A 20538-nucleotide genomic window follows, 5' to 3' on the forward strand; every position below is an offset into this window, starting at 1 on the left:
ACATTTCCAAACCTTAATATTAAAAACAAATACTAATCCCTGTCATACCTATCTTAGAGGATTGTAGTATGAATAATATAACATGTGTGTCAAAGTGTCATTTACTCAAAGTGTCATTTATTCATTAAGACTACATATGTATTAGACATTTTATAAAGTGTTAGGAAAATAGTACATTGGGAAGAATCATAAGGGGGGAAATTTAAATATAATATGTGGAAAGTTTCTTGGGTCATAAATGGTTTCCATTTATTGAGCTTTTCCCATTACTAGGCACAGTGCTATGTGCTTTATAGTCATTATTTTAAGTCTTTTGACTCTCGTGTGGTATTATTGCTACTGTGAGAGATGAGGAAGGAGGCTCAGAGGATCATGTACTTCTTCAAGTGCCTTTTGAGTACCTGTTATTTGCCAGTATATATTGTAAGCTGAACAAATGTGTTGTCCTGCCTTCATGGAGCTTAAATTCTAGAGGGGAAGACAGACATTAATCAAATAATCATACAGATGTATTAATACATGTATATATATAATAGATAATAGATAAAGATAAGTTACAGATAAATGCTCACAGGTATGGTTTGTGCTATGACGGAAAGACCCCTTGTGAAACAGGAAACTAATGGGGAGCTTGACCAGGAAATGAAGGCAGTTACCCTGGGGCATGGCAATAAATATTGGAGTTGAAATCTGGAAGATGAGCATGCGTTAACCATGTACAGCAGGGGTTGAATGGTGGGCAGGTTGAGGGGCTCTGCCCTGTGATTGTCTGACTGTAAATGGGATTACAGTTCAAATTCTCAGTCCGATGGAGAGTTTGTGTTCGATTCCTGTAACTTTATTACTTCAATGTCTTTAGGCAGGGTACTGAATTATCTCCACCTCATTTTCCTCATTTGTGATATAAAGGTAATAATAGTACTAACCTCATGGTATTTTCTGACGATTAAGAGAGCTAATGTTTATAAAATATTTAACATAGTGAGTGGAAAATGGCAAATATCCAGTAAATCTAGCTATTATTAATGATAATGGGTAATAGGTTACTGTTATAAATTTTAAAATCCTGCCTTTGGAAGAAGAAAAGACAGAGGAATAAAAAGAGAGAGATGGTGCTTCTCCAGCCCATTTGAGGGCTTCCTTCTGTTCTTTTAGGGTCATTTCTCTACACCCACTGCCCACAAACTCTGTCAGGTCCCTAAGCTCAGGGACTCTGCCATCCGTTTCCTGCCACTTACCACAGTACTTGGCTCCAAAATGAGGGTTTTTGCATAGTGATAATATTTGAAGCTGTAGGAGGGGATAAAATTGCCAAATTAAAAAATGAGAGCCTGGCGTGGGAAACACCTGTATTTATTTACAGTGGAAAGAGAGTGAGACGCTGTTGCCAGAAAAACGAGGATAGTTGGTCTCTACAGCCCAGGAATGAAGGAGAGCGTACCTTAATCTGCATCGAGGGCTGGGAAGACCAGGAGACTAGAAAAAGGGACCAAAATTAATGAGAACATTCCTTTTGGAGAAAGTTTCAGAAACGTGTCGGGCAGAATCCAGATTGCAAAATTAAAATGTAGGTGGTGGTGCAGAAGTAAAAGCAGTGGGTGTTGAGTGCATGGATTTTTCTTTCAAGAAATCCATGGTAAAGGTAAGCAGAAGGAATAATTACTTTTAATAAGTTGCAGATTTTAAAAAATTCATTACCGTTACTGTTCTGGGGGATTTGGCAATGCTCATCAGGTCAGAATTGAGCAAAGAATTACCGAGCACTCTTGACGAGGCACGGAGGGGCTGATAATGCCAGACAGCTAGACCTGCATGAGAATCCCTGCAAATAAGGGGGGGGGGCAGTCTGACTAAACTGTCTGCTCTTTTCCTGGTATCCCCTTTATGCCACTTCCTCTTCATCTCTGGGTTTCCTATAGTTGAGAGTTCCCAACAGTGAGTGGGAGGAACTTCTATGTTGGCTGAATGAAGGAAGAAGTGAATGTGCTTACAAAAAATGAGAGCTTATCCATTTCTACTTTTCCCAGCTGTCTCCTTATAAAGCATGTACACTTTTGAGGCTTAACTGCCTTTGATAATGTGATGATAATTTATTTTCTTTAAGTGTGGGTGAGTTGGCAAGTGATCACATTGGTTCTGTTTTGTTGTGAATAAATAGTATGTCAGAGTTTTATGCTGTTTCAAAAATGTTATTTAGAATAAAACTTCCTTTGAAGCCACAATGGTCTCTTACTCAAAATATTTATTTAGACCATATTGTTTAAATATATATAATTCCCTTAAGGAACAATTGTAGTCTATAAAAATCTGAATTTAAAACAAACAGACCTTCTGGAATTCATGGAAATACAAAATGGATATTCCAGTGTTTAAGTGTTTATATACAAAAGGAGTTGAGGTGTTCCAATGTTTGTGTGTTTAGGTACAAGAAGAGTAGAATTCATAAAAAAAGATGATGATCTGAAAAGTTTAATTCCCAAATGTGCCAGAAGTATAAAGTTATTTAAGTAGAGAAAGTATTTAAAACATAGTGTAGTTCAGAGTAAATGCATGAATGTGAGTCAACCAGTGAATAAATAATTATACATAAAAAAATAAAGTAAATCTACGGTCTCTTAATCTGTTCTGTTGTAAATATAGGTATAATTAAAATTGAGAAAAGTATGCTTTAAACACAATGTAAAATTAGCCTATTTTTGTAAAATAATTAAATGTTATCAAAATAATAACTGAAAGTATATATGTCTTTTGTGCTGGAGTTGACGCATAGTCCTTGAGAAATCATCTCTTTTTATCGGGAATTTTTAAAATTTTGGTAAAGCGGAGGTGATTTTTTTTTTTTTGGAGTTATGAAAGCCTGTATTATTGCAGTTCAGATTACATGAATATTTTAATGTTGATGTGGTTGCCGTATCTGAATTTATAATTAGATAGTTTGTAAAGTACCTTGTTTTTAGTGGAAACACTGCTTTCTAAACTGTTTTGTTTGGGTTTGGATTTTTGGACCATATTATAATCAAGTGAGTTCATTAACTAATGAATGTGATATTTAAATAAGCTCTTTCTAAGGTGTTATGTTCTGATATATTGCTCAGTTCGTAAACTGTTGAAGTGGAAATAAGAAATTTCTGGAGAAATATTTACTCCCTACAACCTACAAATGCATACGTTATTCTTGCTTAGTCAGCATTTATTTCCTTTGGTATCCCTATTCTTATTACTAATTCTTCCAATCACCAATGGATACAGCAGAAAGTTTTACAATCTAGCTAATATGTAATTGGACTGTTGACACTGGAAGACAGACCCTGAAATGTCAGGCACATTATACAGTTGCATGTTTCCCTAGTGGTAATGGAGCAGCAAATGAGAGGTAGAGGTGAACCAAGAAAGGAGTCTATAGTGAGGACTCATTGCAAACCGCACTGGGACCTAGAGATTTAATGTTCATTAGTGAAAAGAGAAATACTTCAGACTTGCCTGATGCAAAGCATAGGGAACAGTAAAACCCCGTCCAGTCTTAATTCTGTGTAAATGAAATTTGGCCCAACTGTGTTAACAATATCTAAAATACTGTCTGTTACAAGTGAGACAGTTTATATAAAAATCCAAATGGTTCCAGGAATAGGAGCATCTGGAAGCTGTGTAAGTGAGCATAGCTTTCAGTTACAGAACTGCAATTTCAGGTAGTTCCATGCCTATCCTCCAACAACCACCCCTGGCCCCCACCACCCCAAATCAGTAAGCATTGATTGCATCTAAAGCTGTAGAGAGATCTTTTCCTGGCAGTTCTGGTAGTTACAGTAGATTGTTAATCTGTGAATGATCAGAATAAATTCCTTCTGTCTTCAGAATTTCCATGCAAATTAGAACTAAATGTATGAGATAAATTTATTAACTGTAGTCTAGGAGCATAGGTCAGCTTTAGCAAGTTTTAAGCATAGGTTTTTCTCCATAAAAAGTTACACTTCATTTATGCTAATTTTCTATGGGTTCACTTTATAAGGTAAACTGGTGAGATGATTTTTTAAAGTACCTGTAAAGAAATGAAAGATTTTTGAGTGTGTTTTCCATTTTTCTAAGAGAGAGTTGGATTGTTACAGATATAAGATGTTTACATAAATGGCATTTCCTATTCTAAACTTGTTTTTTTACATTGCCGTTAAGGTAAAAGAAAAGGGGGCACCTGGCTGGCTCAGTTGGTTAAGCCTCCGACTCTTGATTTCAATTCAGATCTTGATCTCAGGGTTGTGAGTTCAAGCCCCACTTTGGGGTCCATGCTGGGCATGGAGCCCACTTTAAAAAAAAATAAATAAACTAAAAGGAAGGTTGTTTTGTATTTTTTAAAAATGAGAATGAAAATGAAATTAATAAATCAAAAAGGAGAAAAAACAAGGAATTGGGGAGTAGATAAATAATACCAGAACTATGCTAGATTTTATTGGGCTGACAAGAGTGTCTTTCAAAGTGTATCTGATAGATTAAGAAAGCATTTAAGTGAAACTCAGCAGAAGAGTAATCTTCTAATAATAGTATTTGTATGTCATGTTTTACGTTCACCAACATTTCACCCGAGCATTATTTTATTAGAATGTATTTTTCTGCGTTATTGCTTAGTGGATAGACTTAAATGGGAATATATAGTAGCAGCATTATTTTTTTCTGTTTGGGATCCCTAGCTTTACAAATCAAGCATCTTGTAGAATATGTGATTTTTTAATTCTTACTCTGTTTGGTCTACGTTTCTAATATAAAGGTTAAATATGAATGACACAAAACATTCGGTTAGTGAATGAACTTTGTTTTTTCACATTTTTTGGTAAGAGGTTTTGATGGTATCCGAATTTATTTTTAAAACTCTCCAAGCTGCTACCAACATAAAGCCTTTAAAAATAGAAGTGGATGTTATTTATTAAAATGTTGAAGAAACTCGGTACCTTTGAACTGATGCTGATCCTTTTTTCTCCTCCTTTCTTTCCCAGGCCATCCGTTGCACACTGGTAAACTGCACGTGTGAATGTTTTCAGCCGGGGAAGATTAACCTGAGGACTTGCGATCAGTGTAAACATGGCTGGGTGGCACATGGTGAGGAAAATCTGGACTTTTCTTCCTGTTCTTGTTAGGTTCATGTGAATGTGCGTATTTTTTCTGAGCAGTCTCTGCCTGGGAGGAGAGAGGGGTCAGCTGTGCTCCGAGTGTTCGTTAACATTCAGGCTGCAGCTCTCCAACAGCATATTCTCGGCTCCAAGGAGCAAGGCTAGGCGAGCAGAGCAGCTCTTAGCAGAAGGGTGCGATGTTTATAGGACAGTTGGGCCGTGGGGTTCTGACTGAACACAGCAGCAGCCAGCAAGTACCAGGCCTGATGGAAACTCAAACATACCACAGTTGGCCTTTCAGGGCCCGGACCTCAGAGGGAAGCTGGCAAACCCTCTTTGCTTGAGGAGAATTCGTCGATGACTGCTCACCCTTGTCATATGCATTTGAGGCTGCGTTTATTCTCCCAGATGTTAAATTTTGTATGGTCCAAGGTGGGTGAGAGAGTGAACGGGAACATTATTTGGCTGGTATCTGAGAAAATAATCTGTAAATACCCCCCTTTCAGTGTGCATCAGGATTGGAGGTGGCTGGTGTTGGAGTGGGAGTTCTGCGTAGTTGTGTGTTGGGGGCGAGGGTGACCCAGGGCCATGGCTGGAAGTGTTGGCGGCTTTTTGCAAGATGAACAGAGCTGTCCCGTCAGTGTGCCTTGACTGAGCAGTTGATATCTTCTTCTGTGTAGCTTATGTTTCTTACGTTAGGCAAAAAGAGACTTAGAAAATAAGCAGACGTTTTCTTTACTTCCTAGAATGTAGAATTTTAAAAGATAGGTAATGTTTATGAAAGAAATTTTGGCTTGAGATTTTTTTTGACAGCCTGGGGTATTGGCTCTTCAGTGGACATATTCTTCATTCCCAAGATGTGCCAAATATCCAGTGGGTTGTATTTTTATAAATCTCATGTTATTCTAGCAAGATCTGAGGTACAACGCTGGGCCGTGCCTTGAAATGCTTTTAATTTATCATGTACCTTGCTTGTTCGGGTGTGTGTGTTGGCGTTGTGGGGACATTTCAGCCATGTTTCTGTGTGCAGGAGAGAAGAGGTGGAGAGTGTGGTAGGAGGGGAAGACTCTGGAAGGGGTGTGTCTGGCAGGCAGGGCCACAGTTCTTCGGTGCCTCCAGGGGTGGAGCTCTTTCCTGTTTCATTAACAAGGGTGAAATCTGCAGCTCAGTCTGATTTTAAACAGCAGATGAGCTGTTGTTCCTTTTGCAGTCTGTGTGTGTTACCGCGATTTATTTTCTCTTCTTATACTCATTTCCTAGGACTGCCATAACAGAATACCACGAGTGGGTGGCTTTAATCAGAAATTTATTTTCCCACAGCTCCAGAGGCTGGAAGTCCACAATCAGGGTGGTTTCATTCTGATTTCCTGGCTTGCTGATGGCTGCCCTCTTGTTACGTCCTCAAACGGTCTTTCCTCTGTGGGCATGCACCCCTGGCATCTCTGTGCTTTCAGATTTCTTCTTATTCTAAGGACACTAATCAAACTGGATTAAGGCCCACTCTAGTGGTCTCATTTTAACTTAACCAGCCTCTTTAAAGTCTCCATCTTCAAATATAGTCACCTTTTAAAGTACCAGGGGTTAAGGCTTCAAGGTATACATTGGGTCGGGGGCATAATCCAGCCCGTAACACCTCCAGATATCCTTGTTTACCTGAATAAGTGTTGGCTTTACTAGGTGATATGTACCAGAGCTTATGTGCCAAGCCCACTAGGAATCACAGAGGCAGTGATGGTTCACATCCTGGCTCTGCAACCTCAATGGCCCAGAGTTCAGCATCTCTGCAGCCTAGGTTTCTTATCTGTAATATAGGATTATTGTGAGAATTAAAGATAAAGTGTATGAAACCTTTCAAATAAATAATTGTATGTTAAAAGTAAGCAACTGAACAATGGATAAGCAATAAAAGTGGGTCAGTCAGTTAAACAAAGGACTTTTCATTCATTCACTCATGTTTTTCCAAAGCCATCTGTGTTATTGTCATCTGTGTACTGTGGTAGCCTTGTGAGTATGAAAGTTGACTGTGTCACCAGTTTGTATTACATGTCCAACTTCCATGTGCATATTACATTAGCATTGTCATTGGTGGCAGGGGGTGGGGGGAGAAAAATATTTCTTCTTTCTCGAACAAAATAAATTATTCCTAGCCAATGGTTGTTTCTAAGACTTTCTGAGGGATGTGATTTTTCACCAAACTTGAATAAGGCATTTCTTTTACATCAGCCTGTGCTTTTCCTACCATGTCATTAGAAGTCCCGTGTCTCTGGGATATTAATTGTAGGGTTTCACAAATCTAACTTTTTTCACCGCTGTTATTACCTTGACCTCTCTTCTCCCCCTCATGTATATTGGTCAACAACTCCAAGTATGTACACACAGATGTACAAACCCCACTCTTCCCCCATGCATTAGGACAAATATGACAGGGATTTGTTTCCAGCTTTTGAGTTGGCAGTGGGCTGAGAGCAGCAACTCTTTTTGCCCTTGGCATTTCAACTAGTTGCTTCATTCTCTCCTCCTGCTCAGAAAACCCTGAAATCATATCTCTAGTTATTTCTACTCAGAGGTGAAGTACAGCAGTCTTCCTGGCTGCCTTACACATTATGGTATCCTGTGTGTGAGGCAAGGAGGAAATGACTTGTTTTTTTTAGTGTGTCTCTTAATGTAGATGAAACAGCAGTAAGACTACTGAGAATACATCTCATAGAATTGTTTCATCGTATCACTAAACATATTCCACGTGTTATTATATTGTAATATATATATATATATATATATATATATATATATATATATGTTGTTGTTGTGAGACACATGGGTGGCTCAGCGTCCAGCTCTTGATTTTGGCTCAGGTCATGAGACCGAGTCCTGCCTGGGGCTCTGCTCTGGGTGAGGAGCCTGCTTAGGATTCTCTCTCTTCCTCTCTTTGTTCCTCTCCCACTCCTGTGCACAGGCACAAACTCTCTCACTCTATCTCAAATAATAATAATAATAATAATAAAAGTTGCTGCCAAAAAAATAACCAAATGTCAGAATAACATGTTCTTTATAAAAAGAAAAATGTTTAGAAATTTCGTGGCTTCTTTTGAATGAATATGTTCCTATATCTCTTTTTGATAGCAGCATCTTCAGTTTCTTTGTAAGATGTTGAATTTTATGGGTCATTATATCACACACACACACACACACATGTGCGCGCACACACACACACACACACACACGCAATTCCATAGCCTTACAGATTGCTTCTCCAACCTGCTTGAATTGTTGACATTAGCTACTTTACAACAATCTTGAGAAAGATGTTTTAAAAAATTAAAGAGAGTGAGTGATTAATTCATCATACTGTAACACTTGGATTTTGAAATTATGCACTGGGCCATCTGCTTTTCACAAATTGCTTCCTTGAAATCTTTAGCACCATTGAGTCTAGAGGGGGAGAAAACCCAAAACAGCTTCTACTACCAATAGGTATTTCCCACTGAATTAATAAAGGATTTCCTGTTCTTTCTCCCATGAATGAATTTTAGCTCTTTCACTTTGATTAATAGAAAGCAGGGCTTTATTGAATTTATTTAAAAATAAGCTTTTTTTGGTATAGGATTTCCATACCTACAGTATGTAATAAGCCAGACTTTCTAATTTTATAAATTTCTGTTCAGAGTTCTTGGATAAAGGACTCTAGCATCCTGCCAGCTAATTCATTTAACAACTATATTTCTTTTTCTCCTCTGTTTGCATGATCTTTTCTGTGTTTTTCCTTCATCACCTAAAATATAGAGTATGTCTTGAAAAAAATTAAAATTCCTACAAGTTTTAATTTTTCTTGGTTTAAAAGTGCCAAAATAAGATACCAGGATAAAAGCAGCAGTGGACTTCTTTCCTGGTGACATAATGTTTATGTTCATAGAAATTTAGTCTATTGTATCTTGACCCTTTCCCACCATACTAGAGTAGTAATTCAGCCATTCGTGGAATTAAAGCTTCAGCCAAAGATTTTACATAGTCTTAGAAAATAGCAAGGGGGCACCTGGGTGGCTTATTCAGTTAAGCATCTGCCTTTAGCTCAGGTCATGATCTCAGGGTCTTGGGATCGAGTCCCTCATGGGGCTCCGGGCTCAGCAGGAAGTCTGCTTCTCTTTCTCCCTCTGCCCATCCCCACTGCTCATGTGCTTTCTCTCTCTCTCTCTCCCTGCTGTTTCTCAAATAAAGAAATAAAATCTTAAAAAAGAGAGAGAGAGAGAGAGAGAAGAAAATAGCATGTAACCAGTGAATACCCAGTAGTGGTGTGTTGGGAGATGGGAGGGGGGGAGGGGGGCGTGCTTGCTTTTAATGAGAAGTGCCTTTGTGAAATACTGGATCATGGTGCAAAGGTTGGGAACTATGGTACTAAGTCATTTTTGTTCTCTATTATGTGCAAATTGGTTGTAATGACCTTAGTCTAGATGAAGACTTTATTTCTAAACCATTAAGATAAATAAAGTAGCAAAGATTTTTAAAAAGTAAACTATATTCTAAATGATTTTAGGAAATATTTAGTGATAATCCAAGACAACTGGAAATTTTTTCTTTCAGGATGGGGAATATTTGATTTGTGTATTTGAGAACAGAGGTGGGCAGACTTTAGAAAGGTGATATATATAGAATTTTTTTCTTTACTACGTCAGTGATTTTTACCTCCAACAAAGCCTGTTTGTTAAAACTACCTCTAAGAAAAAAAAATCTCCTGTTTCTTAGTATGTCTGGCAAGCATTTGGCAAGGAGATGAGGCTTAATGAATAAAGAATATATTACATAGCTTCATGAACCCCACAGCAGATTTCTCAGTACAAATTATTTTCTTCATAGAATACTTTGATTTAAACCAAAAGGATGCACCATTCCAATAAGCTGCATGAAAGCTAGCATTTTCATTTACTTCCACACAATCTGAAGTAACACTAGTGGTACTTCCTTTGGCTCAGGTCTGCCTGTGAGAATGCTTGTTGCACCAGAATTCTCAAGACCTTTCCTTTATTATGTTCTATAAATGTGATTTCTCTTTACTACCGCTGTGCATTCAAGAAGACGGTCCTGCATTATTGCTTTAATTATTTGGTCATCAAGCCAGCTGCCTTCCTGCCCGAATCCAAACTCTTCCGATTTTTTTTAACGTAAAATGAGCAGGCTTGGCCTACATCATCTGGATCAGCAGTGAATAGATATTTATTAAACATACATCATATGTAAAGTACTGTGCCAGGTTTCTTTCAGTTCCTTAGTTCTGTGCCACAGGAAATGGTGAGCAGTGTAAAGTTAATTTAGTGTCATATACCAACCAGTTTTACGGTTTAATGTACTGTAAGACTTAATATTCATATAATCCATTAATTTCAAACCTTTCTTTTTTGTAATTCACTGGAAGTAATTTTTCTTTTTTTTTTTTTCCTCAGCATCATTGAATATGACTTCTCAGCTTTTTTACTCAATACATCTTATCAGAACAGGGATATTTATAGAGACCCTCACCCAAATAGAAAAATAAGACATCCCCTTAAATTTGAATTTCAGGTAAACAGTGAATAATATTTTTAGGATGGCCGTGTATCTGTAGATTCAGCCATGCGAACCCGTATTTTTATTTGCTAACACTGGCAAGCATGTACCTAGAAGAAAATTATAGTGAGACTTAATCTACATAATTAAGTTCTTAAATCAGGGCCATTGGTTCTGAAAATTCTATAATCAAAAAAAAATTCTATAATCAAAAACTTTCTGAATATATCAGAGCTCACGAGATCTCCGCATTCTGTTTAGAAATTCCTCAGTTTTGTTGGCGGCATGGTGTACTTTATAAGGATTTAAACAGAGTGGATCAAAAGCAGTAATTTTTCATTTCATCCCATGAAAAGTCACATGTCTTTATTATTTGTCCCAGTCTGTGCTCTTCTTATGATTTGTCTAAACATCTGTGAAAGTAGTTTATTCCTAACTGGTAACTCTGTAATATTCTCCCTGACTTAAGTCCAAAAGCCAGTATAACTAATGTAGTAGTAACCTCTCCTTCTCTTTCCTCCTTTCTTCCCTAGTTTCCACCCTTCGCACCCCAAATAGAAGTCTTTTATCATAAATAAGGTGTGACATTTCTGTGATATCATGCTAATTCAGAGTAACTCAGCAATGGTTTGTGTATGATGATTTGTAAATTTTTCAAAAGTAAGAGAAGAGGGTGGTTAAAAGGAAAGGTAATCCTCCCAAATATTAAGCTACAAGAAAGCTCTGATCTCTTTTTTTTACTGACCTGGAGATTGTCCCAGTAAGAGTGGATTTCGCTTTGGGAGAGACTTGTTGCAGGAAGGTATTTAGGATTTGGTGAGAAGTGTTAAATGTACTAGCTTGATTCCTTAGCACAGGGAAGTAAATACCAGCTTTGCAAGCGAGAACTTGATCCTTTGGGAAGAGGTAAGTGGTCATGGTGCCAGGGCTTTGCATGTGGGTAGGAACACCATAGTCCTCTTCCCCTGGCACACTGGTTTGGAAAAGGTAGGAACTAATGTAGTATCTGCTTAAAAGAATCTGTCCAGAAGTAGACTTAGTTCTTCCAGACTCTGATGCTGAAACCTGGCTTGCCTAGCCACAAAACTCATTTTTAGTTAGGGAAACCACTTTTATAGGTGTCCCCTTAGCTCTGATGAGGCAGCTGGGTCCTGTTCTTTCCACAGACAACGTCCTTGAACATCTCTCCAGTTATTTTTATCTTAAAGAGCAAAAACAAGGCCATTTTCCTGCCTGGCATGGGAGCGTTCTTTGCTCGACCTGAGGGCACCATGCCCTCTTCTTTTCCTTTACTCCCTGATCACAGCTGATAAGCTTTAAAGGGAGGACATCCTCACAAATGCAAAGGTTCGGTGCCTGATTAATGGCATTAGCTATATTCTTATAGTGTCCCTGAACTGCTTATTTTGATTTGTTTCTTAGCCTGCCCACCTTTTGGGATGGTGCTTTGAACTCCCTAAAATTTTTCTTTTTTAATCACAGCACAAAGAGTGCCTCCCTCCCCTTCAAAGCCCTGGGCTCTCTGCCTATTAGCTCCCCACATTTTTTCCCTAGCTTCTTCTTACTCAGATGGAACATAAGAGGAGTCTGGTAAATTCTGGCCTCAAAAGTGTACAGTGCCAGTCTGCTGCTAAGGAGTTTCTAGGCAGGATCTTGAGATTGAAGCATACGGAGCTGGAGCCCCAGGGTATGAGGAAGCTTCAGATACACAAATGGGAGGCACGACAGAAAAGTGGGTAAGACTGCTCTAGGCTCTAGGCTCTACCACCTGCCATCAGTAGAACTTTGGCCAAGTTCATGTAATCTCTGTTTTCTCGTCTATGAAATGTGGATAATAATAGCACCTAGTTTGTAGGGTTCTTCCTAGGATTAAATAAGATAATCTACTTAATAGTGTTAGTTGTTGTTATCTCTAAACTGTTACCAAAGTAAAACTTCACCCTTCAGGGCGTGACAGGCATGTTTTAGCAGAGTTTCGTGGTTAAAAGTTGGATTTACCAGGCAGTGGTCAAATCCCATCTCGATCCCTAGTTAATAAGCCTCAGTTCTTTTATCTGTAAATGCAAATAATAACAGGAATATACCTAAATATCACAGCAAGGTTTTGAGGAAGATTAAAGAGAAAAGTGGACTTAATACTGATGATAATATACAGAGCCTCATTTAAGGTACAGGGGGTACAAGCTTCTTTCCCCTTCCAGGAAGGGTTTTCTTCAGGGCCCAGTGGCAGAGTTTAGGTTATCAGTTCTTTCCCCATTAAATCTAGTCTTGTTCCATACCTTCCATTTCCCCTAAAGTGTCATTTGAGCCCTTATTTGAACAGAAGTCAGAAGCACTTTTTTCCCAGAAGTCACATTTTGAGAAGTGTAGACCAGTTAAAATGAATTGTAGGAATATTTATCTGTTGTAAGTCCAAAAACCAGAGGTAGATGAATTTCAGTCAGATTTCGACTACTTTTTACCACTTTCACACCTATATTCTTGCATGTAAAGTGCTTTGATGGGCTAACCACTTTATCATTTTATTGTACTTTATTACATCATAAATTTTTATATCTTGCTAACGATCCTACAGGAAGCTTAATTGTTTATAGAAACATCTTAATTAACTGGAGTTCACCAGGTTAAGCAGAACACAAATTGAAGGAGTTATAAATGAAACACTCAGCTCCTCTCATTTTACTCAGGATGCACTACTGAGATAGACTAGGAGGTTCTGCTGGGTCATAAGGACCCCAGTATGTCACAGCAATTTCAGGTTGATGCTCTCAACCATTCTTCCTTTTCCCGTTGTGTTGTAGTGGTGACTTCTTCCAAACAGGGGCCCTCCCCTAACCTTTGTTAAAGAGTGAAAACATGAAAGGAGGTAACTATGGTAATTCAGAGAAATTCTGACTCATATTCTGGGAGGCATAAAATGTTGTTTATGCATCCCATTCCTTACCAGGTTTTGCCTTCTGGGAGGGTAGGTGTTTGTAATTTTTCAAAAGCTTCTTGAATTCATCTGTTAATAGTTAGTGAGCATAGAGCCAAAGTGCTGTATAGATAGTATTTTTAAGGTGTTACTATTTAAGGTGTTACTGCCACAACTGAGCAAAATCATAAGCAGTAGTAGAAGGGGCCCCCTAGTAAAGTCTCTCCCTGGAGCTGTTCCTTGATGCACCAGGGAAATTGCCATTTTGGCCTCTTAGGCCTCCCAGCCTGCTCCATATGGTCAGGCAGGTGATGCTACAAATGCAAGTCCAGACCCATTAAAATGAAAGGACAGTGTCATTGGGCCTTAAATTCAGTTGGCCAAGGAATGCAACGGCAGCTCTATACCTGGCTGTCCAATGACGAAGCCACACTTACAGATTTGAGTACTTGAAATGTGGCTAGTCCAAATTGAGATCTGTTGTAAATATATACACTGGATTTTGGAAATGTAATCTTAAAAAAAAGTTAAGTATCACATTAAGAATTACTGATACATTATCTGCATGTTGGTAATATTTTTGATATATTGACTTAAATATAAAACATGCTCTTAAACATTAGTTCCGTTGTTTATTTTTTACCTTTTAAAAGAGACAACAAAAATTAAAGTATGTGAGTTGAATTGTATTTCTATTAGACATAGCAGTTCTAGGCCGTTGGTATGAGGTAGAGTTATTGGCGGACTGAAGCTTAGGTTATAGTGGCTTTCAGGTAGAGTAGTTAGAACTGGTGCGAGAATCCTAAAAACCAAAACCCTGTCTCTTGTCCTCCCTTCACTCATCACTGTCAGCTCTTCCTCAGTCCTTGGAGCTTTCGTACTTGCTTCACTATTGATCATGTCCAGTCTTTCCTCTGCCCTTGTCCTCAGGGAAGAGGGATCCCCCTGCCCCCAGGAGCAATTAAGTCTTCCCTTCTGAATGTGCTCAGCCCACTTTACTGAGACCAAAGGGTTGTTTCTGTGGCGTACTGATCCCTCCACTAGCTCGGGAGCTCAGGCAGGCCACCTCCTCATCTCTGCGTGCTGATACCCACTGCAGCGTCTCCTACACAGGAGCACAGGGACAAAGGTTTGTAGAAAATCCTGAGTGTATCTAAGAGTCTCTGATTCCTAATTGCCATTTCTTTTCCAGCAGCCTCTTCCATGCTAAGTGGTAAGCACAGCTGCAGACGCTTGCCTTTAGTCCCACTTCTGCATTTCTCTTGTCCAGCCTCTCTGTTCTCGCCTTTGCTGTTTTCTTCTGTCTTCAGACAACAAAACCAGTGAAAGGTAGGTAGGAGGTTTTAGCAGCCTGACTAGCCAGGAAGTAAATTTTAGGGAAGTTCGATTTGTTTGATCATTAACAGATGTTGACATTTTAGTCTTATTCAGAAGGTATAGTTTTGAGTGAAATATCTTCCACTTTTATTTAGTACTTTTTCAGTATTCCTTTGCATGCAAAAATCTGATGGATAGAAATTCTCCCTTCCGTCTTGGGCTGTTCATGTTTTCCACTATCAGGAAAAATTAAAAAAACAGATCAACTTCTAACATAAAAGAAAACACCTGTTTGGCTTGGAGAAATTGGCCAGGGAGGTCTTTTCTCTGACAGGCCAGAAGCGACCATCACAGGGCCCCTTATTTAAAAAAAAAAAAAAAAAAAAAAAATTTAAAAAGTCATTTTTTTCTTTATTTCATGTGAGCATTGGCAGAAACTCTGACAAGCAGTTCTTCATATTTTATTATGTTCTTGTCTGCAGAATCTCTGTCAGGCAAAAACCTTGTCAGCGGAAAACCTGTCGTAGGATCAGAGGAGACAAAAACAGGTGTCACACAGGCAGTCAAAACTGAAGGAAAAAAAAGATTAGGCTAAAGAGAGAGAGGCAGACAATTACATTAATGCCATTGCTTTTATCTTATAGATGTGTGTTATTATCTCGGGGTGCTGAGTGCGCAATTGCCTCAAAGAAAAGTAGACAGGAGACAAGGGGAAACTTGATAGTTATTAACTGAAGAGGCAGTGTGTCAAAGCTGGATGGGGTTCAAAGTTTTGCAAAGGAAAAAAACTGCAGGCAGCAAGCAACGGCTGTGTGGTTCTGCTTTCGGCTACATAAACCTAGTAGCAATCTAACATTTTCTACTTGGAAACAGATCATAGAGAGAAAAATTAATGAAAGATTTCATTTGGAGGTTTTTGGGGTAACATTTATCCTATATACATGTGACTGAATCATAATCTTTTCTCTCTTATAAAATCTTGCCACAATGTGAGGCATGGTGAGGCATGAAGACAGGCATTTGTCAGTTCAGCTGTGTTGTTTGGATATGTTTAAAACACCTATTATCAACACACTTTTAATTAAAAAAAGCTATTAAGAAGCCCTTTTACTAAGTGTGAACATCTGTACGTGCAAGCTGTAAATTAGGAGATCACATATGTGTGCCTCAGTCAGAGACTAAATGAAGCTGGCAAGTGTTTTCTAATACTGGTTTTAAATACAGTAAAAAAATCTAAAGGAAAAGTCGCTATATTTTAAAATTTGGATTTATTTTTATGATTGTGCCTCTTGGTACTAATTAATAGAATTTTTCTTATCATTAGAAATTAGGGTCATATTACTATCAAGATGGTAACCAAAACTTAAAGAGCTAATGAGCATCTTCCCTCTGTTTCTTTGTTCACATCTTTTCAGGAGACTTGGCTTTTTTTCTGAAAGTTTGCACTTATTAAATATTGTACTTATTAAATATTAAACATTGGTGATGCTATAAAATAGTTTCATTTTGCTATGGCCCAAACTCTGAAAGATGTTTAGCCTTGTTGATAACACATACATGTCAAACAGCCAACTAGTGACTTCAGGTTGGGATGGCAACTTTGTTTCCCTATCTGCTCAATCATACACTGATCATGGGAGTGGAAAAACAGACAAGGATCTCTCTAGCCTTTGACATTTTCTGTTCATGCATTTAACAATTGGTTAGTTTAGACTTTTCCTAAGACTGCCTTCTTAACCCCCCTTTTTTTTATGAGCAAATCTTTATATAGGGCCTTTTATTTCTCCAGTCACAGATGCAAAGCAGTTTGATACTTGATATATGTATTAGGCAAATCCAGCAATCCAGAAGAAAACACACATCAGTGTCAGAAGTGTGTGTGATAGCCCAGAGTTTTAAGGGATTATGGTGGGAGGATAAAAAAAAGATTGATTATAGATTTAGAATGAGATTTCAGGCTGACTTACTAGGAGAGGAAAGGAAAAATACTTGTGACACAAAGGTGACATTTATTTAAAAAAGAAAAAAAGATGACGACTGAATATAATCATTCCTTTCTTTCAGGTATTTCCTACCAGATGCTGGCTTTTTGTATTACTGCTCTCTCAATTTTGAAAGATTTCTTCACTATATGTGATAGAGTTTAAAGCATATGTTCTATCAAAAATAAATATGTCTTGCATTTATAGAGTTTCCTTAGTGAAATTCTTGGTGAGACACTATTTCAAGAAAGTGACGTCTTAAAGCTAATAAATTAGGAGTTGGGTAATTATTCGCTTACAGAAAAGTTCATTTCTTGTTTAATAGAAGGACTTACACGGTCTGTTCAAGTAGCATATTTCAGTAGTTACTTTTAACACGAGATGTGTTTTGTAGTCTGTGTACATTTAATTCATTGATCTATAAATTAAATAAAGCAAGGTTTGTGTAGTCAACTTTCAGCTAGCCTCGGCAACTAGAGATTGGATAGAGCAGCAGCAGGAGGAACAATAACCCCCCAACCCTGGGTGCAGCAAGGAGAGTCAATTACCAAATCTCTTCCTAGATTTACTGTCAAGTTTGCAGATTAAATTTTCTCTTTTCCCCTTAACCACCTTCTGATGGAGTTGCTGTAAATGAGGAAAGACATGCCCCCAAAAGTGGTCCATGTAAGGAAGGAGGAGGAGAAGAAATAAAACCAAGGACTTGTTTAATCTACTAGCCAGGAAGAGTGAGCTTCTGAATAACCAAGCATTGACAGTCTACTTTTATGTGTGTCTCAGTCAGACTTTAATGATTTCCAAAGTCTGTTGTGAAGACTTTATTATGCATAAGGCCACAGGGGGGAAATGCCAATCAGTTTGAAATATTACTGTATAGTCTCAAGTGGAGCTCCAATTCTGCCCCGGACTAATTGTGGGTGTTTGTGTGTGCATCTCCACATACTCGCAAAGCTAAATGTCAGCTAGGGATGATTAAACTCCATAGGACATAGGCCTCATTGGAACTACTTTTGTCCCCCTTTCGTCACCACAGATTAGAATGACATCCATAATGGACTATAAGAGTATTCATATACTTAGTCCCTCATGTTTTAAGGGACAAGAAAAAGAAATCAAGAATCATTCACATGAGGTATAAGGTATAGTAATGTAATCAGGGTGTATGGAGGTTCAGTAGGTTTTTGTTTTGTTTTAGTTAAAAACACTGACACGCTATTTGTTCAAGAAAAAAAATAAACACTTCACCCATAAGGGCTGACAGTTTTTATCACCAGGTTGGGGATCAACTTTTGCAGCTATATATCATTCCTTTTCTTCTTTCCTTAAAAAAAAAAAAAATTCTTGAAGCAAGCCCTCTTTCTTTTTGGTATTAAGTATCCTAATTAATTCAACCTTGACAGTTACAGTTAGAAAGTTGTGACTTAAATAGAACAGGAGTTATTTTGTACCGAATTTGCCCCCAATTATATAGGTCTTTTCCCAAAAAGTAGTGAATAAAATGTGCAGATCTAAATATTATTTCAAGTTATAAGGAATCCTTCTTTTAATAACAGTCATTGTCTGCCTTCACGATCGATTCTCTGATCCACTAAAAAGTTTTTAATATGTCATCATTGCCATTTATTAATGTTTTCCCCAAGTGCTATGGCTTTTATTCGGATCTGGCTTACGATCTTTGGGTAGGCTAAGCCTTTGCCTTGCACCCTTATGCTCTCTTGCCTAGCAAGAGAGCAGAGTCTTATAATGGGAAGGGATTGATGTTATAATGATTCCAAAGGGCCCCTTTATGATGAAATTCTAAATACGCAAAATCCCATTAAAGCTGTAGAAGTTCATGGGCTAGCTACATTGAAATGACATATCATTATATCAGGTATGGTATGCATATCATAAAGTGTGGTATAATTGGAAATTATTGGTCATATTAGAAAGAATGAAGAGCCACCGACCCTCATAAATTCAGAGTATTTGGGTATTTGGAGTACAAAAGGGAACAATAATCTGTTTATAAGTAATCAAAACTTAAAAATATGATCCCAGAAACTGTTCTTATAAAATCCTGTCCCTAAGAACTCTATTTCTGAACTCTTAAAAGTAATCATGGAAAGAATTCCATAAACCAATCCCTCAAAGACACATGTTAAATGTTAATCTATTAGAAATTAAAATTGTGCTCTAGGACCCAGAGCTCCTAAAAGTTGACCGCTGGATGCTGTTATAATTTAGAATCCTAAGGGGAATTGAGGCAAGAGACATGGAGTTCTCGAAACAATTAGCTTTCCAATTGAAGGCTCACTTGGCTTTCTCCCAAAATGAAAGAATAGGTTTAATTTTTTTTTTCTTACTTGTAAAATTGCTTCAAATTAGTATTTCAAAATTTAAAAATATCCAGGGCAGGACTGGAAATTAGTGAAATAAAAGATTTCCTTTTAGGCCATTTTCATACAAATTTTTAATTGTTTTCCTCTGCAAAGTAGGTGGTTTTGAGAAGTTAGCCCACTTCTCTCACTTTTTATTGAATGGCTGGCTATAAGCTTCACACTGCCTTGCCTGAACCGCTATTAGATGGAGTCCACTGGATGTCAAGGCCTGAAACATTCAAGCATATTCCTGTGAAAACCACCTAAGTCACTTGAATCTGGCTTTTAAAGAAAGTTATGTTTAAAAAAGTTGTGGAAAACTAAGAACTATAAACTATCACTGAGAGCCAATTTTCTAGGATCAGTGAAAAGCACTTTTATACTCCTACATTAAGAAAAAAAACTATCTGAATATGTTCTTATTTCTGTGACCTTCACAGAAAATATTAGAAGTGAAGTCTGTAGAATTACAGGTTTACATTTATTTTAATTTATTTGAAGGTTTGGGGAGTAATTCCTGTTATTAAAAATTGAAATAAAAAATAGTTATTCACATTTCACTTGATAGATGCAAGTTCTTTAATAACTACTGCTCACCTACCCCAGCTCTATTTTATACATTTGAAAACAGAATTTTATAAAGAACATTACTTTGTTCTTTAAGTTAGCAATACTGTTCAAAGTGTATGTTACTTTGTATCACTTCACTCTGCATATTTTGCATTACATTTTATACTGATCTTACATTTACATTATACATTTACAGTAATGAACCACAAAAATTCTGGCTGTTGTCCTTAATGGTGATTCTGTTTTTAACAGAAATGAGTTTTCTTCATCCAGACTTATGTGTCATTTTGGGGTCTTATCCTATCAAAGTGTTTATTAAAATTATATCCAGACTTCAATTTTTCCTTTGTCTCATAGCTAGAAAATTACCAGTTTAAGCTTCTGTTTCTGGCATTTTAAAGAAATCCAGGTAAAGTATATTCCCCCCAGTTACCTAATTCACAATTTAAGAAGCTCTTATGTGAATTTTCTTTTCTTTTTCTAACTAGTATCCATATTGTGCAGTTAGACCCTTTTCTTTTTCCAAATAAAATTCCACATACTAAGAAGAGATTAATTTATATGTTGGCTTTTTTCCCCTCTAGACCTTTTATAAAAGAAAAATAAGCTTTTCTTTGTAAATCTTATTGTGTGACCATTCTCTGACCCTGTCCAAAATCTGTACCATCCATATCTTTTTCTATAGCTGGGAGATCATAGCTCTAGCACATTGATTACAAATCCAGTGATCTGTGCTATGATTTTCATAATGTCTGTACATTATG

The 20538-nt window shown here is 37.5% G+C and overlaps 1 protein-coding gene across 15 annotated transcripts in view; it reads left to right on the forward strand.

Annotated features, from left to right (window-relative positions):
- Positions 1–20538, forward strand: part of BNC2 (basonuclin 2) — a 418685-nt gene that overhangs the window by 265271 nt on the left and 132876 nt on the right. For 14 of the 15 annotated variants that reach the window (XM_032880536.1, XM_032880547.1, XM_032880535.1 and 11 more), the window contains one exon: positions 4983–5085. In XM_032880536.1, the coding sequence (XP_032736427.1) occupies positions 4983–5085 (103 nt within the window). Of the gene's footprint in view, positions 1–1374; positions 1643–4982; positions 5086–20538 lie in introns of those variants that run through there. The other variant, XM_032880544.1, reaches the window with a different exon arrangement.

This window comes from Lontra canadensis, unplaced genomic scaffold (assembly GCF_010015895.1).
Source record: "Lontra canadensis isolate GAN:19392208 unplaced genomic scaffold, GSC_riverotter_1.0 scaffold70, whole genome shotgun sequence".
Lineage (NCBI taxonomy): Eukaryota > Metazoa > Chordata > Mammalia > Carnivora > Mustelidae > Lontra > Lontra canadensis.